The sequence below is a fragment of the Gasterosteus aculeatus genome, chromosome 15 (genome assembly GCF_964276395.1).
Source record: "Gasterosteus aculeatus chromosome 15, fGasAcu3.hap1.1, whole genome shotgun sequence".
Classification (NCBI taxonomy): domain Eukaryota; kingdom Metazoa; phylum Chordata; class Actinopteri; order Perciformes; family Gasterosteidae; genus Gasterosteus; species Gasterosteus aculeatus.
The window spans coordinates 10,147,072-10,173,496 of record NC_135703.1 but is presented as its reverse complement, the minus strand read 5'-3'; the positions used below and the strand labels follow the sequence as shown (position 1 = coordinate 10,173,496).

Below are 26,425 nucleotides of genomic sequence, written 5' to 3'. Positions count from 1 at the left end.
TGAAGAACGAAGATGATACGTTTCAGGATGACGAGAAGATAAAGATGGTGACGACTCCCTGAGAGAAAAGAGGGCAGTGGTTTGAACATTGTGTTCTCAGTAGGTCTCTGAATAGCAACAGGCTATGCAATGTAAATGTACTGGGAACACGTGTGAGATTGAGCCAATAAGGATCAGAGAACACTGGAACCGCCGATTCATCAGGACGAACTGAAAAGCCAACCGCGTTTACCGCTTAGTGTGAGTCAGACACTAAATACAACTTGTTGACAAATGGCATTTATAATGTCAACCCATCGCCAACCCCCCACCAACATATGAATGAACAGCTGTCGAGAGAGTGAGAGATACAAAGGGAGAGTTTGAGAGGGATATGCGAGGTCGCAGCCTGCTAAGGTTTCAGAATGTGGGACAAAGGGCTCGCTTATGACATTCTATTCATCTGCCTCTTCCACTTTAACAGTCTTTAAAGGAAAGGAAAAAAAAAAAGATGGCAACACCGGCTCATTTCATGTTTGTTTGCACGCGTGTCTGAATGTACGCGGCTGAGGCTCAAAGCACAAGCTGTCACCCAGGTTTCAGACTCTGAGGTCAGTTCTTGTTCTTCAGAACAAGAACTGCTGTTTGACTCCCGATTAGCTCATTTCTCCGTGCTGCCAGAGTCAAACGTCCAGGCGACAGCTTGCCAACACCAGCCAGCAACATGCGGATGTGGACAATCACTGCTGTTTATTTGGACTGTGTATCATCTCTCATAAGTGAATCATTATCAAAAAAAACAACCCTGAGCTCATACTACTCCGCTGAAACATAGCGTTAGCTGGCAAACGTGCTGGCTGATAGGTAGCAACAGAGGAGCGGCCAGTCTAAACACCCAACTCGGATTAGCATCTCTCGCTTCAAGAGTAACAAGAAACCAGTTAGGTGTAATTACAGCTGGTCTGAGGAAACACACCTCACACCTTAGAGTGTGAGAGGGCTCTGAGAGGAATGACAGCAGATCTCTACGATGGTGTACCGCTTGGGGGGGGTTGGGTGGGTGGTCTGGACCAAAGCATTGGGTCCCATGGCCGGGATGCTCTATAATTACCCTGGGGGTGAGGACAGAGTGGCGTCCTCGGGTCTTGGAGCCCAAGGTTTACGAGGGTCAGAAATAGCAGGGCAACAACCCTAGACTATGGGGGGTTAAAGGGACTCACATCTGTATATGACTGTGTGTGAGGGGCTGCAGCAGGTTGTCTCAAGGTTTGCAGAAATTACTCGATGACATCACCCTAACAGCTTCGGCCCAGTGCACCATATTGCAACGCTGAATGGGAATAATGTGGGATAATGCACCCATTAGCTCCTTCTGTATGAATGTGAAATCGCAAAGTCTAAGTATCCGTGCAGGGCAGCTGGCAGCCCACCTAATTCGTTGGCTTACGGTTGAGAAGGCAACGTGCCCACTTCCCCAGAAAAAGAGGACTGCAGGTCTTCATACCGTGACAATTGAACGCTGGAACAGGAAAATCTGGATTAGGCACAGACACACATGCAAGCTCTTTTACCTGCAGGGCGGCAAACATCATCATTTCCTCCTCCGTGCACTCAATTTCTTCCAGCAGGATGGCCCACTTGGACTGTTCGTAGAGCTGGTTGACTCGGATGGCATCATACTGTGGAGAGGTTTGACACAGAGGTTAACATCCATACAAACACAGAGCAAATTAAAAAAACAGAGTCCCTTTCATTCACAACGGGACAACTAGATGTGTGTGAAGCGCTAGTTAGGAGCTGTACGCGGTTACTGGTGTCATTTACTTTCGAATACTCTACTGCATTGCAACTGATTTAACATAACAATAGCAGTGAAAATACGGCCGTATTACGGCAGTTGCTCCCGTAGCTGTGACTACGGTGTGTGAATGTTACTGAATAGTTACTGATGGGCAGTTGGCACTGTATATGGTCATCAGTGTGAGAATGGGTGAATAGTCCAGTGACCAATGTTCTGAACTGATAAAACGCCATCAAACAAATGATCTCAATAACTCAAGGTTAGTGCACTGAATTGGCTGTGGGACGTACCTTAGGGTTGAGGTCAAAGAAACTGTGGTATTTAAACCTCAGCAGCAGCACCTCATTCTCCTTTACATCCTGCTCCATCAGAGACCTGGATGAGTCCAACCACCTGCACGGAAAGTGAATACAGCATCTTCAGAAACAAACTCTCCGCCGCATCAATTATTTTGATCACATCACACATGAATGACATTGCAATCCACCACAACATCTCCGACTGCAAGCAGTTTATCTCCCGACCGTTAAGCAAAGTCATCTCACCCCTGGTTGATCTTGGCTTTGTCCAGCAGGGACTGGGGCTTGTAGAGTTTGACCAAGATGTCCGGAGAGGAAATTGGCTGGCTGACAGCGAGGATGCTGGGGTTGCCCTCGGAGAGTGGGCTGTCCCCAAACCAGGCAGTGGTGGGTGACAGGGGGCTTCCATCTCTGGAGTCATAGGTGGGGGTCATCGTCTTACTGTACAAGCCGGGACTGGAGTAAATGCTCCCTAAAAAAACGCAGTCATTTGTTAGTCCCCAATTGTGCAGTGACGTCCAAATAAGAAAGATAAATGTCATAAATGTCAAGAAACAGTGACAAAAAAAAATGTAATACTCTCACTTCAAACGCACCAGAGTGCATATTCACAATTACTGATTGTCAATGAAAACAGCATCGGGGGAATGGGGAGTGTACACTTTTTAAAAGGCACGCACACAAAATAAACACACACACACACACGCAGCCTAGCCAGGCCAGCTAGCAGTCAACAGCACCATGTGACTACCAGCACACACACTTTGCAAATAAGTGGCTTCAACCACGTCCTCCTGCTGATGGCGGGATCGATGTGGATCAGCATGCAAACGGCACAGAACATGATCAGGGACACTCACTTACTCAGTATAAAAAAAAAAAACTGAAGCAAACTACTGCTACACAACTCGCCACACACAAAGGAGAGGGGAAACGCAAAGATATATAGGCGGATGCATGGATGATTAAAAAATAAATACATTTCAGATTAAATAATAATCAGCAACAAAATCTTCCACAAATAAGGGCTAGAAATTATTTAATTGATTGTATCCGTTTACGTCTAAATTAGTCTTAGTCTAAATTAAAACCACCAAAAGGAAGCTTTGTGCATTTCCTGTTGGCTGGCCTTATGGTAGTATTTGAGGCTCCATATCCTCCATTCCCTCCTCCCTCTGTGGGGCCTAGGTCACAAAGCAACACTGGCTAAAGCACTAAATCCCTTCCGAAATCAGGAAGTGGGCTCGGCTTGTGCATGCGAGTGTGCACGTGTGTGCTTGTGAGCGGAGGTCATGAGAACGGGGTGCAGGCTAAGGCCACACATCCCTTGTGGGGGAGGGTGTTTGGTGGTTCCTTCAAGGTTTTTCCCAAATGTTGAGTGCATCAGGTCACAGAGTACTTCCCTTTTCCCAAAGGGTCTCTTGCAGAATACCAGATATCCAGAGAGACCGTGAACAAGGTGAAAGTTTGCAGCCCATAGAAAAACACAACCGGGCCTCCTCCATCCTGTTTACCGACTCCAATGCAGGCGAAAAAGGCACAAAGAATGTTAACATGACTCGACTCCCTAATGCTCCCACACACTGGGGATTCATAAAGGACTTAGATGGATGGAGCTGGACCACCATGGGCTGTTAAGACCAGCAGTAAATCATGTGAGCGTTGTCAATAAATGAAAGTGTCTCTTGTGGATTGGATCCTTAAACACATTTCTGTGTGGGCTTTCGGCTCTGGTATGCATGTAGGGTTACGGATCAATGAAAACCATTCCAGATCTGATCCTGACCTCTTAAGGTATTGAACAATTATAATTTACTCATGACCATCTCACTAATCGCCACTTTCACAAGTAAAATAGTGCTCAACAGTCAGCAGGCACAGTGAGCAGGCCGGGGGCCGCGGTAAGAAAAAGTGCACTTTCACGCTAATTTCTAATGAGAGCTGAAGCCTTAATCATGTGACCACCCAAATCAGCTGACTTCCTCTCAGCAGTCAGGTGACTCGGCGGTTAGTCCTGAAGAGTTACGGGTCTCATGTGACCTCAAGACTCCAGCTGTGGCGGCTAGAGGCTAGGGAGGAAAGGAAAGGCAGAGGAAGCAGTGCTGAAGGGAAAAGGACAGAGGAAAGCTTACCTTTGACTGGACCGATGTAAATTACCTCAGAGGCTAGGATGAAAAGAGAAAGAGTAAGAGTAGAAAAGACAGGAGATAGGTTGATGAAAGAAGCGGAAGAGGGAACAAAAATTATCAAGTGGACAGAAGATAGTGAAAACTCTACAAGAACAGGAAGAAACAAGCGAGCGAGACAATCGTAGAGAGAAACGAGAACGGGGAGACGTGTAGCGTTTCCATGGTTACTGCCAACTTCCTCAGAGTGGTGACTCCGTTTACCCCTTTTCAGAGGGAGATCCCCTTGGGATGACTAGCGCGGTTCTGTCGTTCCCATCCACCCATTCATAGCCACCCAGCACAGAATGACGGATTGGAAACCCAGGCGTGGCGTTGGTCAACCTGAACCAGCCGTGCATGCAGAAACTGCAGCACAAATAGAAAAAGCTCCGGGATTTTCTGAGTGATGTTGTCCAAGATGACGCAAAAGACGCTCTGAAATAGCAGGAACATCAGAAGGTGGCGGACCCAGAGGGCGCTCGGTGGACTGGTATTTCTGTGAGTCACCCCTACAGCTGAGGATAGGAAACATGTTGTTTCTTTTTTTAACTAAAATGACACGTGTGCACAGACAGACGCGGGACCTTGGGTTTCCTCAACAGCACATTTAAGGATAGAGCTTGAGGCAAAGGGTTGTCACTCTTAAATAGAAATAATTAGTCATATTCTTATAACCTTACACATATATCCATGTGATTTGACTCTGAGGTCAGTGTGGACCTCACTGTGCAGCATGTGCACACTGTCTGAGCCACAGGGAGGAATCTACTGCTTATCATGAATGCATTAAAATAATTACAACTAGTTTAGTGCTGCAGACAATTATTTTCATTATTGGTTAAGTTAACAATTCTTTTGTCAACTAACACCGTGGTCCATGGAAAGTCAGAAAAGTGGGGAATTCAGGCCATTTCTTACTTGAAATCTTTATAATTATAAACATAAACATTATAATATCAAATAAAATTGGAGAAATTATGAAAAAAAGAAAACTACACAGTAAAGACCATGGAACCCTCCTCTCTTCCCACCCAGAGGGGATTCAGTGAGCAGAAGCTGTTGGCTGCACATGCAGGTGATTGCATCGCCTCTCTGCAAAGCCTTGTGATTCCTATCAGGAGATCATGAGTTCGGAGACCAGCCCTTCCCCACAAGGGACCCAATAACGCCTTACATCTTTTACATGAAACATTCGTCCGATATGAAGGACGCAGGAAATGTGACTGACATTAAACAGAGTCTGCACATTCCTGTTTCCCTGCACCACTTAATGGCGTGTAAAAAACTGCCAGAAGCATCGACGTAGCTGCCCATGTGATGTAATGATGCACCTTTAGGTGACCCCAGCTTGTGGAGTCTATAAAAAAATAAATAATAACTGGTGTTTTCTAACTCACTTAAAAGTAAAAAAATAGATGATCTGCTGCTAGCTTCACAGTGAAGCAAAATCTGTATCCTTTGTTTTTCTTGACTGAAGCGCTGTGACGGTTCCCCGAGCTCACAGCAATCGCAGCATCTTGGGACTCGCGCCAGAGTGCATCTCTGCATGGTGAGCCAAGCCTAAGGAGCCAGCGGACAGACCAGAGGCCTGCAGCGAGGAAACTGGACCCGCACAAAGAGTCCCATTCAGCCTCCCTCATAGTGTTAGCGGTTTTGATTAATGCCAACTCTGTGACAGCAGCACAGACTGTTTTGTTCTGCTCCCCTCGGCTCACATGGTTTTAACTCTCACTGGCGCGAGGAGGGGAGGAGGGCAGGAGGCCCAGGATAGCTGTGCAGCCTGGTTTGGGTTTAAAATGGCAGCGTGACCAACTATGTGCGGAATCTCAACCATTCTCCCTCCTCCCTGCCAAGGAATCGAGAGCCGTGTCTGTAGACATCACGCAGGCCTGAAACTCGCACATTCATATTTGGTCACTGGCGGCGGGATGCAGCACCCTGGAGTTATCTCGGTGGTTTTTCGAACCACAAGAGCAATCTAACGCTAAAATAAGTCTGAGTAGCTCTGTAGCAGCCATGGGAACCTGTTATTCGAAACAAGATCATCACTTTTCACAATGAAGTACAAAAATAAAACCCAGATGCTCAATAACACAACCTTAAACCTAAACATTTCAATCAGACTTCAGACTGTTTTGAGCCAAATCTCTTTCAACTCATCAATTACGCATGTAAAGTGCCAAACGTACCTCTTTCTATTGATCATCCCTTTCTACTAACCCTTTTGCATTCAGTTGTAATATTTTGGAGCAAACACTGCAGCGAGTGCATTCCATTTAGGAGTAACTATCCATCCGCTCACCTGATCCAGGGGTCAACAGCGGACCCTGCAGCTCCAGATCGTCCTCCTCCGCCTCCTCCAACTTTTTCTTCTTCTTCTTGGGATCACGGGGCTTACGCAGCAGAGACAGCTCCTCTGGGTGGCGGATATCTGGAGGGGAAGCGGAGTGAGAGAGAGTTTGACATTGTCTTCATGTTCAAGTCAACATAATCTTGCCTCTCGACAACATCAAGCCAAAGCAGACCACGATAAATCACTAAAAGCATACAGTGATTTGTGTTTGTACAGGCTAATAAAACACATGGACTCTTGCAGGGCACACGAACAATGTGCATGAGCCTGTAATGGAGATGCAAACAGAGACATTGAAGAAACTTAAATGGAAAAAGGTTTGGGGTAAAAAAAAAAAAAAAAACATTTAAAAAAGGGGGGAGAAGAAGGAGAAAGCAACGGGGCTGAGGAGATGTGATCGGAATGTAGACAGCTGTGGAAAATTGCAAATCCCTTTTCTCAGGGCCCTGACAAATCTTGCTTTAACTGTAATCCCCAACTGAGGCAGAGCAGACACGACCACTATCTCCTTCTTACCCTCCTCCTTCCCCTGATTTTGCCTCAAAAACAACAAAAAAAAACATTCAATTGCTTTTGGCGAGTAGAAGATTAATTTATGGAATCTCTGCATCTTCAAGGATGATTTTTTGGTGTTTTTGAGAAGGCTTCTCTTAGTATGCGACCCGTGTTGAAGGTCCCAATCCGACAGCAACACATCAAACTGGATACGACGACTAAAACAGAGCAGCTTCTCTGCCCTCTCTTTTCCCTCCCTCGGACTCGGAGGCCACGGAGCACATCCCTCGCTAGCAGTAATGGTGATTTAAAATGGGCTCGAGACGGTTCTGATGTTTGAGTGTGTCAGGAACATAATCGATGGCGCTCGTCTGGATGCAAGCACGTCTGGATCCTCAGCTGGATGTGGTTTCCCCGCACGAATCAATCACACAAGCTGATACTCGAGTCTTATTTTGTGCAGGACTGCAGCATTTTTTTTTTTTCATCCCCTCATTTTCTCATATCCATGATGGATTGGAAAGGTGTTGCCGGCCAATTGAAGACGCTGCTGATGGCGTTGGCGTGCGCAAAGGGAGAGAGAGACAGAGAGAGAAAACGGCTGGGCTTAGTGAGAAAAGCTTGTTTGGTTTGTGTAACTAAAGCAAAAGCATTCCAGGAGTTTTAAGAACTACCAGATGGGAGCTCAGGCCCGCTCTCCTCCTCTTTTATTCTCGCTCTGCCGCAGCGATGAAGCGCAATCCCTGTGCCCTTATACAGCCATGCGAGGTGCAGGCGTGCCGCCGAGCTTCAGCCCCCCCCCGTGCAAGGCGGGCAATACACACATGGTGTCAAACTGTGCGTACGTGGGCCTGGACAGTGTCTCTCTGTGAGATATTGCAGAGGCGTGTGACATTTTACTACAAAGTCCCTTTTAAATGTTCATTCTTATGACCGCACTGTCACCGGGCCTGAATATCTACAACGAAGAATCTGATACGCGATCGTCACACATGAGCCACGATCATCTATCCGTTTTCTATGGAACCGTCGGTTCGTGACATTTGATAATGCTTTATAGATCAAATGTGTGGCTAGAGAGTGAGTACTTTGGCCACAAAAGCAAACCATGAGTCAAAACGTTCCTGTAGAAGCGATTGGGTGTCTCTGCTGAATCGCCTGGAGACAAGAGAAGTGGATGAAAGGGCGACTGGGGAAGAATGAGCTTAAAAGTGAGGATATGCGTTTCTCATCATTCCCATGAAGAGATATAGCCAACACAGTGAAGACTCCCATGGAAGAGGGGAAAAACAAGCAAAAATCTTCAATTTCCGCTGACATTCTCATTTAAGTGTTGAATTGTATGTTTATGGTGATCGTTTAAGAATAAGGACTTGGAGGGAAAGACCGCTACTCGGCTCACCGCACACTTGTGGCCGGAGGAAGGCCGGGGCGCCGGTTGAGAGCGCTCACAGAAGCTCGGTGGGTTTCCATTAGCAGAAACGACACCTCAAGTCGATGAGACCCACATCATCCATCCCGCTGACACGCGGCAGTAACCAAGACCGGGGAGCCCGAGCAGGAGGGGTTGACTGAGAGCCAGCGAGGCCGACTCCTCGGAACACATGATTCACTGCAGTGAGTAAGGCCAACCGCGGAAGAATCACAAACACCGTCACGCCGTCTAATTTTACAGCACCGACGTTCACCGTACAACAAGTTTGAGACCCTACATGGACAAAAAAAAAAAAAATGAAGTGATTTCACTTTCTGTTTCTCCATCTGCATACTCCTTCATGTTATGAAGAGGCACTCATTGGGCCATAAGGCGGACTGATCAATACTCAAAAGGGCTATGAAAAGCATTTGTTTCTCATACAGCCGCAGTCCGGCAGGACGAAGCTAATGATAACAACAACAATCTAAAAAGGTGGAGATATATTTCATAGCTGTTAATAATTTAGCTGATGGCAAGTACAGTGATGTCAGGTTTTTGGCATTTAGGGAGAACTTCTAAGACTCCGAAATATCTCACAGGCTCAAAATATAAGAAGAAAATAAGAAGACATAAATAGACCTGCTTGGTGTCTGAGATACTAGATATAATCCAAAAGGCCCCTCAAAAAGGGTGTGATTGCCCTTTAATTGAGGGGTTGGAGCCGAGGAGAAACTTCACTCCTTCTGTGTTATGACAACAGAGGTCGGCTCACTCGGGCCAGTCCAGCAGACCACAGCCCCCCTCCCCCCCAACACACACACACACTCACAAACACACACAATCTTAACGGTAAATAATAAACTCCTCCTGTGGTGTTCTTCTTGTCTCACTGTAGTGACACGCAACCCATTTACCCGTTTCCTTCCTCATCAACATCTAGTTAGACAAGTTTTCGTGTGAACTAATGGGAAAAAGTTACCGCATAGTTATATTCCAGGTAGCAAACGAGCGCTAGCTAAGAAAAAAAACCCACGCAGCTGAAGTGGCGCAGCAGGACTCGCTGAGGGAAACGGCCTAATTTCGGTCTCGGTCCGCTAATTGTTGTTGTGTGCGAGTCAATAGCGAAGAGTACATTTTGTGTATCGCAGGGGGAACGTAACAGGGTCTTGTTAGGGGCGGAGGTGTATCAGTGTGTTGGAAGTGACAAGCTCATGTCGTCACTGTGAGTCTTCACTACACTTACAACAGCATATTTACACCGTTTCAGAATGGAAAATCCCCAAAGGCCTTTTCTTCGCTATCGAATGAGCAGCGCCGCACAGGATGTAAGAGCAGCCAAATGTAATCAGAGGGCCAAACAGGAGTGAACCGGAGTGATCTCCACGTGTGTCGGTGCATGTGGTCCTCTGGGTTCCCAGCCTGCCCAGATTGGCTGCGTCCGTGTCGGGACACAGCTGTCATGGACATGGGAGAAGTACAGCGCTGATAATTGGTTTCATACTTTTATCTTGGAGGGGTAGGTTGGTTTTCTATGCTTTTTCCGCTCTATGGAACCCTCGCTGACAGAGTTTGAGCTGTGCTAAAAAGCTGACTGTTGGTATTAAGAAGTAACAGACAGAATGCTGTCAGCACAACGTCAGAATCAAGTAAAATAACAAAAACTAAAACCAAGGAGAGGGTGGGAATGAAAACAGGACATGACCAGGCTCATGTGTGACCAACTGAATGTACACACTGCAGCAAATCTTTTTGGGGAATTTCAGTAAATCAGTATGTGAAAAACAAACAATCCAACTACTTTTCCTTGTTTCTGTCGTCCAGTATATCCGTCCCTCCCTCCCGGCTGTCTGGAGGGAAGGGCAGTTTGGACGGGGCTCGTCTCTTCCTGTCCCGTCCGATTCTCTACACTGTTCCGTTCACATGGAGTCAGCAAAAAAATATTCTCAGGAAATTATGAAACTCAAAGTTGCCCAGATAACCAAAACCAAAAAATGGCTTCCAGGCCCGTGCAGCTGAGGGTCAGCCGGGTCTGCTGCCACACCCAGCTGGAGAAGAACCTCCCCAGCGTCCCCCAGTGCAGGTTCTGCTTCTCGCACGCATTCATGCAACACAACAGCCACTGACAACATCTTGTGACATCCTGGCACGCGCCATGTCAGCCAAAAGCAATTCGTCCTGAATTTCTTGGAAGCTGAAATAGATTTACAGAAGCAGCAGACACATTCCTTACTGGGCCTGAAAGGCTACAGGCCTGCTTCTCCCCCGCCTCGCAGCTTCTGCTTTCAAAAACAGTCTTTTTGTATATTTACACTAAAAGAAACTTTGTTTGACCCCCAAGAAATCAAAGCTTCATTCCTGCCGAATTAAAAAAAGCAAGGTGGAGTGCTACCTGTAGAGGCCAATAGAAGCCTTTTGCGTGTTTTGTGCGATTTTGTAGGTAAATTTATATTTTACAAAAGGCTGTTTAATCAAAATTTATCAAAATAGCAACATCCTATTAAAATGAAACAGTCCCAAACAGTCTGAACCAAGACGACCTTGACATTCTTACCTTTCACAATAAAATCCCTAAGCATACAATAGGTTTCGGGAGGGCGGTTTGCATTTCCGCGCGTGCTCACCAGGTCTTAAAGGAGGCCTAGGGAGCGGGGAGCGAGCTGAGGAAAAGGTCACTGGGGCCCAGTGTGTGACCTATGACACGACATGGTGGTGCCAGTGATGGGAAATACCGATGGAGTGCGTGTGGCCCTTGGGTAACGGCATACACCACAGGGCTAGGAGGGCGCGGGAGGGGGGGGGGGGGGGGGGGGGGGGGGGGTTAAATTTGGAGTTGATATGAGTGGAAGAGACAGCAGGTAAGCAAGACGTCGAGCAATGTGCGCCTGTGTTATAAGCCTGAGGCGGAGTAATAATCTCTGTTTACTAAACACTGCTGTGAGACCGATGGAGCCCAGGTTCCAAGGACGTGACTCCACAGAGTACAGTGGACTGCCGGTGAGCGGAGACGTGGCTCCAGCTCGCAGAGCTCAGAACGTGTTTAATAAACACAACAAATTGCAAGGGACCAAAACAAAAGGAGGGAAGGACATGATTGACTATGTTTGATGTAGAGCCCTTGAGCCTTTTTCAAAAGTAGTCTTACAGGGAGACGTTGCCGGCGTGGGCAGCTTCTGTGGGGCCTCCCGAGGAAAATTCCCCACTGTCCTATTCCCCCCGCTCCCATAACCCCGAGCCGACCCGCCGCACCTCGTCTCGCATCTGCTTGATGACCCTTTTCCACATGTCGGCCTGGCGTTACCGACGTTTCTCCGCCAGCTGCCTTCTACACGAGTCAGCCGCTCCACTTACTGAAGGTCTTGCAGATGTCGGAGACGGCCTTGAAGACGCGGTCCGAGAAGTTGACCTTGACCTTCATGTGCTTCATGTTGGGCAGCTGCAGGCGCAGCAGCTTGTGCTGCGGCCGTGAAAAGCAGCCTGGCGTCGGCTTGGATGCCGTACTTGTCCAACGTCAGTGGGTCTTCAACAGCCACGTCTTCTTCTTCTCCCACCACAGCGCGTGGTCGGACCAGTCCTTCTTCACGTCTGCGGAGGGCAAAGAAACGTAGGGTGAGTCTCGTGAGAACTGCTGAGGTACACGTGAAAACAGAGCGAAAAGAGCGAAGCCACGAGCACCCTTTGCTGAAGTGCACCGCCATCTTGGTTGGGACGGTTTCATCTATCGAGGCGCGATGTGGAAAGTGTAAATCAAATCAGTCTTCAACCATCACACTGTACTGACCCGAGCTCAAAATATGTCCCTCCGGGGCAGAGGGTCACATTTGGGATGAAAGGGAGATAGGAAGAGGGGGTGGGGGGCGGAAAAGCTGAGAGAGAGGAGACAACAGACTGTGTGAAAGACGTGGCCGTTTGTGTGACACCGCGGGGATATTGGGTTCCTACCTCCCTCTTTGTTCAAAAGTCACACTGGGATTCCCCCCCCCCCCCCCCCCCCCCCCACCCCCCACCCCCCACCCCCCCCCACAGGAGACACAAGCCACCCAAAACCACACATAGCTCCAGGCTCGCTCTCTGCAGGGTCTCAGAAACAATGGGTACCGACCTGTGGTCTCATGGTGTGTGTTGTGTGTGTGTGTGTGTGTGTCTGACTTCAAGGGGAAGGTGAACACTGCAGGGATCTGTAAGGGGGGGGGGGACTCAAAGCAGCCGTTTCTGCGACTCACCTCGCTCCGGTTTCTACACGAGAAGTGCCTAACTACAGGTTTGAGCTGCCAATCACCAAAAAAGTAAGAAAAAGTAAAAGTGGAAAAGGCTGCATCACTATTGTAAGGCCAAAAGCTGGTATTCACTTTCTAAATAAACTACATAACATGCACGTCAGAATAAGCAGTCTACGATTGTCGAGTGAATACACCTTTAGTTTTAGGCCTATTATTCTTTCAGACTCCCCCCACCCCCACTACACCACTACCAGAGTTCATTCAGTGATGTCATTACTTCAGCAATAATCCAGGAAGGCACTTCCCAAGGCGGTGTCTCATTTCCTCCACCCACATACTCCTTCATTGCTTCTCCAGCTTGTCCTCCGTCTCACTCCCTCCTTTCAGAGGCAGGTTTGCTCATAGATGTGAACTGATTCAACAGGCATACTGCACTGCTAGCAAGAGTTTAAAAAGGCGTATACCCAGATTATGGATTAATAAAATTTAGACAAAAGAAATGCAGAAGAAAGGAACAAAATGTCATTGATTTGATCATGAACAGCAACGTGTTAACCATCTTTCCATTGAAAAACTTGTTAATTCATTGTTGGAGCAGTATATACATTTCTGGGGGATAAAGAATTAACAAAGCATACATCCTTTAGGCCCACAAATCATTGTATATAGTGGAAATGAACGGTGAACATGGTGGGGAAAAAAAGACAGGCAAGCGCCTCATTAAGAAACACATCTACTTTATATTCTAGGCTGGAAGCACATTGTCTAAATGTGGCATCAATACATTACATCAACGTATAACAGGGGGAAGGACACAGCTATGAATGGAATAAATTACTCTGGATAATGGCGAGCAAGCAGCAGTTAGGAGACACGACAGCTTGGATTATTTCCATCACAGTCAGACGCTGACCGACTAACACTCATCGGGAGAGGAATACAGTGACAACGTCGAGGGGAAGTTGAATGTTGGCCTTTGTTGACATCTTCTAAACAGCCTGCTGTCATGGTAACCAAAACCTTGAGTGGCCCTCTTTTTGTGCTGCAGTTTTCATCATCACCCAGCAAACTGGGATGAGGAATAAAATACACTGTAGATTAAAAATGGGGAAGAACATTTTGAAAGAAGAGCGGCCACCCAGCATCTCCACGCAGACGTCATTGTGAAGCCCCCCCGGGGGCCCGTGTGGATTGATTTGGGGAGGACTTTGTTTGTCAAGCTGTTGGGTGCTCTACCTTTTACTGCGTGGACAAACACTTGGCACCTATGAGAAAACATTCCAAGCTTTCTTTCGGAGACCCTGTGTGAGTTACTTCAGCAGCTTGGGGGAGGGAAGGAGGGAGGGAGGGAGGGAGGGAGGGGAGAGGGGGTTCTGGCTGTCATCGCTCTATTCTGATGCGTCAGCTGCACAGAACAACTTCATCGCTAACAAACTGCTCCCTTAGGTACACTGCGACTATTAAAGCCTGAAATAATGAGAGGGAGTAAGGAGAGGGAAATAGAAAATAGATCTGTATTTTCATAACTCTGCTCACAGTTTTCCCCCCCTCTGACAACCTTGTAATTTCTGGTGTCTGGAAGCGATGCGGGACGGCCAGTATTAACGTCTGGGCCCTCCGGTCCTCACCACAGGCCCCGTCCTACAGGAACGTCCTCAGTCCGTGGAAAGGCCTGAGTGGCCGCCTCAGCTGGTCCACGTTTCCCTCAACGTGCACCGTCCTTAATGGTCATATCCGCCCCCCCTCCCCCCCGTGCTCGCTTGTGTCATTGCGCGGTGGTTCGATGTGCTGTGATTGGACGAGGGCAGCCTGCGTGGCGCCCATTGGGTTCTTTCAGCAACAAGCTGGTAACTCAATCCACGGAGAGGGAGGGGCCAACGGCTCCTCCGAGCTAAAAATACAGCCTGCCAAGCCTGACGTAATGCGGCAGCCAGAGGCCTAAGTAATTGGGTACATGAAATGTGGACCCACAGACCCACAATAGAGTGATGTGCGTGTGTGTGCGCACAAGGAGAGCTTGAAAGACGAGGAGAGAGGGTGTGGGGGGGGGGAATGTTTTATGACCTCTGCAGGATGTGAAAGATGATACCAAGTGTGTGTGTGTGTGTGTGTGTTGGGGAATGGTGGAGGGAGGATGTTCTTATCCATCCATTGACTACATTAGTTCAGTGTGTTTTTGTGTGTGTGTGTGTGTTAACAAGCCAAATTAATCCATCAATTCTGTCAAAACGAGGTCTTTTCATTCACCACCATCACAGATCCCTAACAAGACCCCCTTTGCGTCGAGCACCAGACACCACACGGAGAAATCCTGAATATTTATTCCGAACAAAGCAGTTAAAAGAAAACGCAAAGAGCACTTAAGATATCGTATTGAGGGCTTTAATTGGAATAAATTAGATTGCTCCTCCTTCCCTCTCCATCACTCCTCTTTGCTGTCTTTGCTATCTGCGGTGTTTACATTATGAGGCAGCTATGTTTATGGAGGCCCGGCGGCGGGGGGGGGGGGGGGGGGGGGGAGGGGACGGACGACAGAAGAAACGATGAAAAGGACGGAACAAGAGGATGAGCAGAGGACAAGGGAGCAGCGGGGACAAAATTATATGAGACTTAGCAGCGAGCGCGAGGAGGACGAGGGACAAAATTAAAGTTTGCATGCAGCCTCAAATTTAATAGCATGAAATGTAAACGCTGCCTTCTTTAAGCTGAAGATGGACAGAATGCATCTGCTGACTCTCAGCTGTCTGCCGTATAGTTTTATGCTTCTGGAAACATTGCTTGGTTTTCGATTTGTTGCCCGAACAATATTATATAATTCTGTGTGACATTTCAATAAAATCAGAATACGCAGCGTCTCTTCCTAGAGGAGGCTTCCGCGTAGTACATTGTGTACGCTGTAAGTGCAACATTTCCATCCGGGTGGTTCAGTCCCACATCTATTACCGCTGTTGTGCACTTACAGGAAAACATGATCTACGACCGTTTCTTCTTTGAATTAAGGGTGAACAGCAACATCACGGAGCTCCGCCACTACATTACATTGAAAATGATCGTCCCTTTGCTTGTATGTTCGCTTTAAAATCTAAAATATCCCTACGCACTCTAAAATAGCAAGCGCGGATCGGAAGGAAGTTGAGACGCAGCATCGGTTAATTACAATCAAGGAAATACGATACACGTCGTCTTTTGAGTTGATTTTATGATCAGTTTAAGTGCTAATGATAAATTCTGAATGAGAAGACGATTCTAAATGAAGGCTTGGCGCTGCCCTTTGGCCTAAAACGCAATTAATTTGCACGAGCACTCAATGACTCATATCTACTAATTATTTAGCTTCATACGGCAAAGCACCAACGGTCAGTTATTTCTGGCGTCATTGGTGGAGGCGGTTTGAGAGCGAAACCGCTCTCCATTGTGTTTCAGAAACAGCACGAGCATGTTTTGTCATCTTCATCAGCTGATGAAAACACAACAGCTGGGTGAGGCCGGTCGTGCCGTTTCCTTGGTGACTCCTGGCTGACGCCGCGGGGGAAGTGGTGTGAGGCAACAACTTGTTTTCATACACAAGCAAAAGGACGAGCTGCAGATTCTCACACACACACACACACACACACACACACACACACACACACACACACACACACACACACACACACACACACACACACACACACACACACACACACACACACACACACACACACACACACACACACACACACACACACATGCATTCCACGTCTGAGGTGAGAGTCGATATCGAAAAGGAAACCCAAGGGAAGCAACTGTTAAGCGCTTTCCTTATATAAGATCCACTGTAAATGATCTTGAGGTACTCAACTCGCTTGCACAGGCGAACAAGTTAGTATCAACATCAGATCCCCCCGTGTATGAAAGAAGTTTGATAGAGACAGGTGATGACGATAGCGGTGTTGCAGACATGTAATAAAAGTAACACAGGATTGCAAACTCGCCTCTGGACCTCTGACGCACGTTAAACCGACGCAGCGGTTCTGTTTTGTACACAACCCGGAGTGCGTGGCACTGGCCACTGGGGCTGCGTATAACAATACCAATACCAGTTTGCCTTGAACTGATAAAGGAAACCACGTGATGCGAGTGGAGACTCCCATTCGGTGAGCTCATCGGCGCCAAACTGCACCGAGCTCATTCATTAGACGCATTCCCCTCCGCCGCAGAGCCAATTTCTGTCAGATATTATGCGCCGACTCAGCTTCCTGCCAATAGCAAATCAAAACAGGCCCCATTTGCCTGGGTCATTAAATATGCAAAACACACACTGCAACCCTTTCAAGCTGTCAAACTTTACCTGATAGGAGCTTTTAGACAAGGAGACACTTAAAAGCTTTTTGGGCTGCGGAAATAAAACAGGTTTGTCGAAGTCGTTGGTGATACACAGCTCATGTAAGTAAGAGATCAATTAAGGTCATCGCTGGCCTAAAAAAGAAAAGGGATGTCTGGGGATGTTGTGGCAGACGGATATTGATTGCATTTAAAATAATTATACTGACCACATGCAGACAAACGCAGTCTAAATTTAGCCCACTTCGGTTTGTCGGAGAGTGAGATGCCAGTTGATTCGACATCAAATAAACAACACACACAAATCCAAGTGTTCTCATCTTCCAGGGCCGAGGATGATGCCGGACGATGCTCCAGGAGAAGCTTCTTAAATTGGACGGTACCCGACCTTTGTCGCATCGTGGTTTAACTGCTCGGAAAAGGATGAGATCAGCCCGATTTGGCCAATGGAGGCCCAATCATGACTTTTACTCTAATAAAATAGTCTTTTTAGGCTTGAAGAAAAATCCCGTTAGAGCAAGAAGAGAGTGCAACAGGCTCCGAAGCATTAGGAGAGGCCGTGAGGGATAGTAGACAAACCTCCTTAGAGACAGTTTGTTTCCATTTGTGTCATAATACAAAACACAGCCCAACAGTGGGGGTGAGCCCCTCCCGTCGTGAAACAGCTTTATGCAATTACGTGTTCAGAGAACCGGTGAAATAATGACGTTAAAGAAACTCTGGGACTAAGATCAATGGAGCAGATAGAAAATATTCATCAGTCCTTCTGCCCGTGAGTACATCCTGCCAGACGTCCCCTCAGGACCGGGACGGGCCGCCCCACTGACAGCTAGTGGCTTCTAGCTGAATATGTCTAGGAACTCTTTGGACAGCTTTCTTTAGTGCAATGTTTGGACAATCAAATGCAGCACTGACACAATTAGCTGATTTATTCATATTTGATGTAAAACATTTTCACGGTAGACCTACGTTCTCAAAGCAATATGAAATAGATTTGAGAATACGTTATGAGACGTATCTTTCTAAAGCAATAAGGTACGAGAGGCTGTACTTTATCGTCCAATAATATTATAAAACATTATTGAAGATAAAGTACTGCCTCAAGTACCTTATTGCTTTTATAATACGGTTACCGGCAAAACAAACGTTATGTATCGCATTTCAGTAGTCCAGAATAGAATAGTCCCCGTACGTGCACGTAAACCGCATTGGGTCTCTCATTTATTCACATCGCTCAGGACGACCACCTTAATTGTCCGGTTGCGAAAGCTCGCACTGCCGAAACCGATCATTTGTGGGATTTCTGGGGGATTTTCAGCGATCGCCACAGAGCTAAAAGACTGAAATGTCAACTAACGGTCACGCAAAAAGCGAACCGGTTACTTTGACCACGCAGTGATATGAAACGCCAGTCAATGTGAACAGCAACTGTTAGTTATCGCTCAATAATTTACCCCCCGTGACTCACTCTCAACCAATCAGAACGCTGGATTTCATTTACCCGTATAAGAATTTTCAGTAATACTGCCTATATACAATTATTCATAGATCAAAGGAAGTATATAAAACAATAGAATTATGTATTTCCTTATCTGAAATGTGTGCTTTATACAAATAACCATAGATGAGAATACCAGCAAAGTAAAAGGAGAACATGTCGAATTTTCAAAATTTGATTTGTGCGATTTTTTTTGCCAAATGCACCTGAAAATAGCGTAGCACAGCTCTACCTACACAGCTGCATTCTTTCATTGAGACGTCCACTTGCGCAGAGCAGCACAATCACTGCAGCATCTCGCTGGTGAAACAGGAAAGCTCCGGCCTGGGCAGGGCCGCTACTTAGGCTAACTACTTCCTGTCCGCAGAGATTAGAGGGTGGGCTGCAAGGCCTTTTCTCACTTCGAAATGCCAGACATTTAGTGTGGCTCCACGGCCCCAATCAATGAGTCTCATTACACACGGCGACAGATCTGTGCCCCGACAACCGCCGTCTCCCACTGTGCCGGTGAGCGACGTTGGATGTGCGGAGATGTTCACAGCTCTCCGGTCATCGAGACAGATGCGACTACAGCGACTCAGCGCCACATCCGGCGCTCTGTAGGGAGTGAAATACAGTCTTTCCCCTTCAGCCCAACGCGGCCATTACCTTAATAAAAAAGAGAAAGAAACACAAGAGGGGCAGGAAGGCGGGAACGCAAGGAAGGCACAAGGGAGAAGGGGCATTAAAAAAAAGCCCAGAGGAAGTTTGGCATCCGGTGTTAAAACGCGCCTGTTTCCTAGTGAATCCTGCGCTCCATTGTCCCATCCCGAGCGATCTGCCCGCGCTCACCACCAGCAGACATCACCGCTGCGCCGCAAAAAAAAGGACGCACAGTTCAAATATCTGACAGCCTTTCTTGGAAAATCAAAGCCGCTCAGAGGAAACATTAAAATAACTTGTAGGTCAAGTCTTATTGAACATTATGATTTTAACTTCCCGTTTTGCCAGATGTGCCTCGGGTAGAAACGAAAAAAAGTTATTCTCCCTTTAAGATACATTCCCTCAATGATTTGCGTTAACAAAATTGAAGCGAAGGTGGGAGGAGGACTTTCGACGCATATATGCAGGTCATCGCAAATTCAAATTGCAAATTCTCCGACACGCAGGGAAAGTTCTCCGTGGAACGGCAGCCGAAAAAAAAAACGGCAGGCCGCTCACTGGAAACAACCCCATGAACCGTCGACAGTCACACTGGACCAATTAGTTTGCTCCAGGTCTATTTATGGAACACTGAACAGTCGGCAAGCACGGCCCTGGTTCAGAAGTCATGAGAAAGGGAACAATGTGTACCTCCAGGCTTCCCGCCCGTTATCGAGTCGTTGCCACGTGGCTGGACGTGGCGTCGAACCTTAAGAAACGGCTGCCACGCAAAAAATAAGAATAAAAATAAGAATAAAAAAACTAAATGGGATATTCCGCATACACAAATGGAAGCGGGCGGGAGAGGGAAGGAAGGAAGGTGGGAGTTGACAAAGGCGGGGGTGGGGGGGGGCATAGAGGTGGATGAAGCAGAGACTCCAGCAATGACGGCAGCCACCAGAAAACAACATGCCAAACGCTGGGAGTCATTTCCTGTCTCATCCAAGACTTTTTATGGAATTTTAGCAGCGTGGCTCACGTCATTACGGGAGGAGGGATACGGAGTGAATCATTATCTAAATTTTTTTTTTAAATAAATCATAAACTGCGCTTTCCCCCTAAAGGGAGTGCAAAATAACAAAGCATTAGTGTGAAACATTGACAGCTAACTGTAAACAACAGCAGGTTTAAAAGCAATGCAACTTTGATTTGATTTCCCTTAGAAATCAAATAAATGCTGCGCAATATTTGCTTTCCCGACCAAACGGCACTGTTAGCTTTTGGAGAGGGAAGCAGGAGTGATGGTAAGCAATGACGGCTGAAAGGATCACAGGGGGGGAGGGGGGGGGGCAGCGGGCGGTCAATCAGCTGGCCTTAAATACTGCTCTTTTGGAGGGCTGCACGGGAAATGGAAGCGGCGTTCGCTGCCGTGATCAATAGCAGAGTGCCTTCCTGGCATTTGTCTATTTAATCCATTATCGAAAAAGGCCACGCGAGGCTGCAATGTGGACGAAAGGCCGGCGGCGCGCAGGAAGAGAGGAACAGCCTCTCGCAAACCCACACCGCTCCTGCAAGGAGCCACAAATGTTTGCCAAGCGAGGGACAAACGGAGCACCATCGTGGAACGCTGTTACTGAATCACAAGAAGGACAGAGAGGGGGGCGGGACCTCTCAATATTAGACTGACACGTAGGCTCGCCCTGCCAAAAACTCTGTGGTATCCGCGTGCGCCTTCTCACGGCGCCATGCACGCGTACAGTGTTTATGTATAGCGGGTGTGCGTCGCGGCCCGTCGGAGGCGCTCGGGGTTTCCATCCAGGTTTCCATCCCTCTTAATCTCATTCACTTGCAAAGACTGTACGCAACGTGAGGATAGAGGAGGACTGCTACCCGCGAACAAAAGTCGCTGATAAAAATCAGGTTTAAGGTTTACGTCTGCGGACAAATTTGAAAAAACGAGCGCCGTCCCAAATGATGGTTTAGCTTTCGGAAAGCACATCGCCGCCTTTTCCTAAGTGTGCGTCACGTGAATAGTGTACAGCTCCCTGCTGTGTGTGGCCATGTGGAAAACCCCACGTTGCTGTCGGGTTAATGATTACGACGGATAGCAACGTGTTGACTGAGGGTAGGAGGGAGATGGCGGGCGCAATTACTTTGTGAAAACACTCACACAGAGCAGTTTGACACACGAGGGCCGATTACCTTCAAGGCGCGCTTACACTCACGAGCTCACGTGACTGCAGTAAGATGCAGATGTAGTGGTGCTATCGCCTGGAGGGAAGGGGAGTACGTGCGAGAGAGGAGTTACAGTAACTACTCTTTATATGTCCTGTTTTTGTTTCTTTACTTTGGTGCAACAACAACAGCCAAACATCTTCGGCAAATCAAAACTTTTCTCAACTGCAACTGTCAAGATTAAAAAAAAGGTCATCGCAAATGGCGACATCCTTAAGAAAAGGAAACAGAAATCAGGACAGAGGAAAACAGCAGAAAAAACTTCCTTCACTCGGCGTCGTTGGTGAACAGCTTGTTGATACGAGCCGATTCCTCGAACAAAATAAATACAAAATATCCACCGCTAGACTTTTCTCCACATCCACAAAGGTCACACCCTTCGACAAGGACGCAAACAAAAAGCGCAAACACAACTCAGACAACGGATAAGGCCCAGGGGGCCGGTGGCGTTGGCGTCCTCCAACGAATCCCGCCGTCCCACACGCCGACCAAATCGGCATCGGACGGGCCGGCGGGGGGGGGGGGGGGGGGGGGGACAAAGACCTAAATCATGTGGCGCTCCGCCAAGGGGAGCTAAAAACGGGACCACGGGCGGGGACTCAAAACCTCGGAGCCCTGCAGGAATGCAGAGCGTCCGAGCCCCGTGGACACACAACACCGTCACTCCCAAATGGTCGCAGCCCCACCAGCGTCCCCAACCCCACCAGCCCCACCAGCAACACCAGCCCCACTAGCGTCACCAGGGAACTTTCTCCAGGCTTTCATGAAGCAGGGCAGTGTTCAAGGGACTGGAACAGAGGATCCCCTGTGCTTACTTTAAGCCAAACATGTCAAGTAGCGTGACTGCAGCTGAGAACAGTGAATGATACAGTTGGGGGTGAGAGAGGGGGTAGCGGGGCTGTGTGTGGTGTCTTTATACCTTGGGTTACTGACCCATATACCCTGCAGGGTAACAAAGAGGAACATTAACCCCCGAAAGGAAAAGTCCACAAACTCCTATGAGGCGTCACGCAACAAAAGGTCAAAGACAGATAGCTGCTCATTGTGTCGTGTGTACGATATGAAAATCCAACAATGTCTATGAATAAATGAATGAATGAACACTAACAGCCAGCTTCCCCATTGATGTATTGAAAATGGAATATTATCTTATTCTCATATCTTATTTTAGCAAACAGGTTTCCTTGTGTGCATGAAAGATAATAATTCAGCTTGTCTATGACCTCAGATTTCATGCTTTCTCTCAGTTTCCATGGCACAAAACATGCTCCTAAGTTCCAAGGCTTGACAGTTGGAGAGAGTCTGTTCTTAACTTGGGTCAGTAGTGACAAACCGTTTCTATGCTTGCATAGATGTGTGGCACTCAGAAGAATCGCTCTCCCTCTCACAAAAAAAGAGGTATTTATTGCTCAACAAATACGAACAGATAACACCAGTCTGCCATTGACACAAGCTACAGGGACATGAGGTCAAATGAAAAGCCATTCATTACTGCCAACCACGTCCACTCTATTGAATACATCATAAATCTCATGCTGTCACTTCCATTGTGTCCAAATGAGTCAATTAAGACCAGGATCTGAAGCCCCCGCTCCAGCCCCTGGACGGCAGCAGCGTGAGTGCAAACATACATACATACATACATACATTACATACCTAGTTTCTCCACGAGCTTGAGCATGACTCCGCCGATGTGGATTTCCCCAGTCACCCTCAGCGACACGTCCCTGTGGAGGTCGGTGACGTGCATCTTCAGCTCCCACGTCCCGTCGGCGTAGCAACCATCGGGCATCCGGATCCCGTCCAGCGCCATCCTGCCAAACAGAACCACACGGTCAAGAGAGGGGGAGACGGGCTGAGGTTCGGTCACGTTGGGAGTAAAAAAGAAAAGAAGAAGAAAGCCTTTTGACCCTCTGGAAGGGAATAAACGTGGCTGCGATGGCAGTGCACGCAGCTCGCTCGAAGGGGGAACCGTAAGTGGGCGCAGATATCGATGGCATGGGCACTCACGAGGTGTGTAGAAACAGATTGTTGTTCTCCATCGCAGCGCATTACTCATTTCCAAACATCACACCGAAGCGTTAATGCTCGGTTCTCATTTACAGCAACTCGCAGTTTGAAGATTAATGGTTTACATTGAAAATAGTGGATTAGCTCAACAGACGGAAGCAATGGTATGAAATGGAATTGCACCTAGGAGGGGTTGGGTTGTGTTGGGGGGGCAATATGACAATAGACCAGTCATCATGCAGTCGGGACTACTTGTGTAATACACGGAGGAGTTTTGAGAAGCCTTAAAAATAGTGACGTCATCCGGGTTACTGTATGTGGAAGACGGATTCATGATGAGCAGTTCTGTACACCGGCTCGGTACTAAACATAAATCACAGTTATGTTTGGGTTCAGTCGCGTTTCTCCACATTACACTGGATTTAACTCAAACCCGAGCAGGTTTCCTGCACGCTTGACAGCAGAAACTTTCCTGCGATTTCTTCCCTTCGCTCCATCCAAGTGTGACGTACTTCCTCCGGCATTTGAATACAATTATGAAATAAATCACCACGGCGTCGGCTGATGCGATGTTTCAGCCCGCCTAAGCACATTTGAGCTACATGGACGACGACGAAAAAAAAGAGGAGTAAAAACCGTGAAAAACAAGACGATAAGAAGATACAAATAACATGTTTTTAAAGTTACATGACAGCCCGACTGTCGTTAATCTTTGACCCGGCAGAAAGTGTCCGGACCCAAAGAGCAGTCGAATCGATACACAACAAACAAAAAGGCTTCGACACAAGTTCGATAAAGACCTTTGGCAGCTGTTATCAGTTATCATCTGTTCACCTGTTAAAGACGACATAACGGTAAAGGAAGAAAAAAAAGGCACGGTTCCAAATCGGCGTGTGATGGAGGGAGAGCAGCTCTCCTCACATGCTCCCTCGCTCACTAGCGCCTAAGCTGAGGCAGAAAGAGGCTTTCAAAGTGGAAAAGAAAACGCGCTGAAAACGAGCGAACGAGTCGTGAACGTGAAGTGCGGGTTGAGTGCAGCAGAAGCGGAACCACAAACAACCAACAACCCCCCCAGCAAAGAGCCGACGTGTTCAGAAGTCACAGCGGCCGAACTAGCAGCGCGGAGGACGGACGGTTTGAATCTGTGAAACTCACCTTCACAAAAGACGGAAAAGAAAACAGTAAAAAAAAAAAAAAGAGTCGACTACACGGTACAAAACAAGTCGCCCCCCGCGTCCACTCCTTCTTCAAACCATGTAGACCGTCTTCCGTGGACGATGGAAACGCAAAGAAATTCCACCCCGAAGAAGTCGCCCGGGAGAAGTGAAGTATCTTCCCCCCCTTCCACGAAAAAAAAAGCTTTCCCCCCGCAGGCTGTGAGCTTAATGGAGTCCGGCCGCCTCTCGTCCTCCCTCCTTCTCTCCAGCAGCGTGTAACGTCACTGCTCCAGTCCCACTTTTCCTTTCATACTGGGAGCTGCTGCTGCTGCTGCTGGTCCCCTACTGGCCCCCGCTGCCACACGCATCCGCACACACACGCGCACACACACACACACACGCACACACACACACACACACACAGGTCTTTTAGGAGGGGGGGGGCTGAGAGTGGAAATTTGTAGCTTAGCCCTTTTTCTCCCTCCTTATCGATGCATGAGTCATTAAATAATTGTTTTACTAGTTAATTGACCTGATGATAATAATAATTATTATTTTAAAACCAACAGTCAAAAGTAATCTTAACATGTTTTCCACTTTCACCAAGACAGGTAAAATAATCAGGTATCCATGTGTTTTTTTTTTGCATTCAGTCATCATAGCATCATTTAATTTAATTCAGAATATGTCATCTTTGGGCCATAAGTAGTTATCACACTAAGATATATGAACAATATTTACCTTGGCATATAATAATAACATACCATTAAGAACTATCTTCCAAAAACAGTTGTTCTTTTGAGTGTTAATATCCTTTTGGGCTTTGTGGAAATGATAAATAAAATAACTCGGACAAAAGTGAACAGAAAAGGGCGGACTTGCGTCTATATTTGTAAAGATTTTGTCAAACTGCAGCTGTTCTCCGGCTCAGCATTCGAGGCGATGTGGTTGATGGACATGGAGATCTCAAGCTGCCTTTTATGGCAATAATGCTGCTGAGCGTTGCAGCAGCACCGGGGACCTCTGGGTCTTCAGCCCCGGGAGTAAACAGCCGGGCTCTTTTGTCCATCTTACAGTTCAGATAACTGAGAAGCTTCTCCAAAAATCTCCCCTTCATCTGTTTCTCCTGTTTTCACCCCTTTCAAGGTGTAGACTATAGTTCATTAGAACTATAGAAGCCCCAGTGGAAGGTCTTTGAGGGGCAGAATTCCTGACACAGCACAGCATGCCGGTGAGCCGGTGCAGGTGAGGGTTCGTCAAACGACTTCCAAATCTCTATGGGGTTTTAAAAGTTAAGAAGTACAATATTTCATTACCTTTTTTTTACATAAAATTTAAATATTCAACATTGGAATGTGTGAAAGCGAGTACGGTAGCATGTGATCAGTGTGTGAGGATCATGGCTCTGTTGCATCCATGAAATGAACTGAAAGTTAAATTTTGTCCGCAGGTTGCCGCTCAAGTGTCCACTGCATGGAGGCGAGGGGTGGAGGGGTGGAAGGGTGGAGGGGGGGGGGTTTAGAAAGACTGCTGTCTCCTCTCAGCTGCACAACACACACTCCATCACACACTCTCAGAGTGGTCCTCAGCACGGGGCCATGAATCATCCACGTTTCTGGCTCTGAGTCTCCAATTCTTCCGCCCAGGAATCTTCGTATAGTTCCTCAGACTACAGGGATAGCGATTTATAACCCCCCGCTCCCCCCCTCACCCGGTCAGTGTCTGGCAGCCGAGCCGTTGCCTTTTATAGGCTGTGTTTTAATTGCGGAGTAAACATTTGAGTCAGCCTGATGCCGAGCAGGAGAGTCAGATGGAGAAGAGCGCTGGCTTGGCTGATGATGATGATGAGGAT

The 26,425-nt window shown here is 47.5% G+C and overlaps 1 protein-coding gene across 1 annotated transcript in view; it reads right to left on the bottom strand.

The window, feature by feature from the left end:
- Positions 1-24,917, bottom strand: part of fermt2 (FERM domain containing kindlin 2) — a 33,739-nt gene extending 8,822 nt beyond the window's left edge. Inside the window, 9 exon segments of the mRNA XM_040199641.2 lie at positions 1,551-1,658; positions 2,071-2,173; positions 2,326-2,551; positions 6,550-6,678; positions 11,861-11,972; positions 11,974-12,023; positions 12,026-12,094; positions 23,063-23,220; positions 24,572-24,917. Coding sequence (XP_040055575.2) covers positions 1,551-1,658; positions 2,071-2,173; positions 2,326-2,551; positions 6,550-6,678; positions 11,861-11,972; positions 11,974-12,023; positions 12,026-12,094; positions 23,063-23,219 — 954 coding nt within the window. The 5' untranslated portion in view covers position 23,220; positions 24,572-24,917.
- Between the last annotated feature and the right edge of the window lie 1,508 nt (positions 24,918-26,425).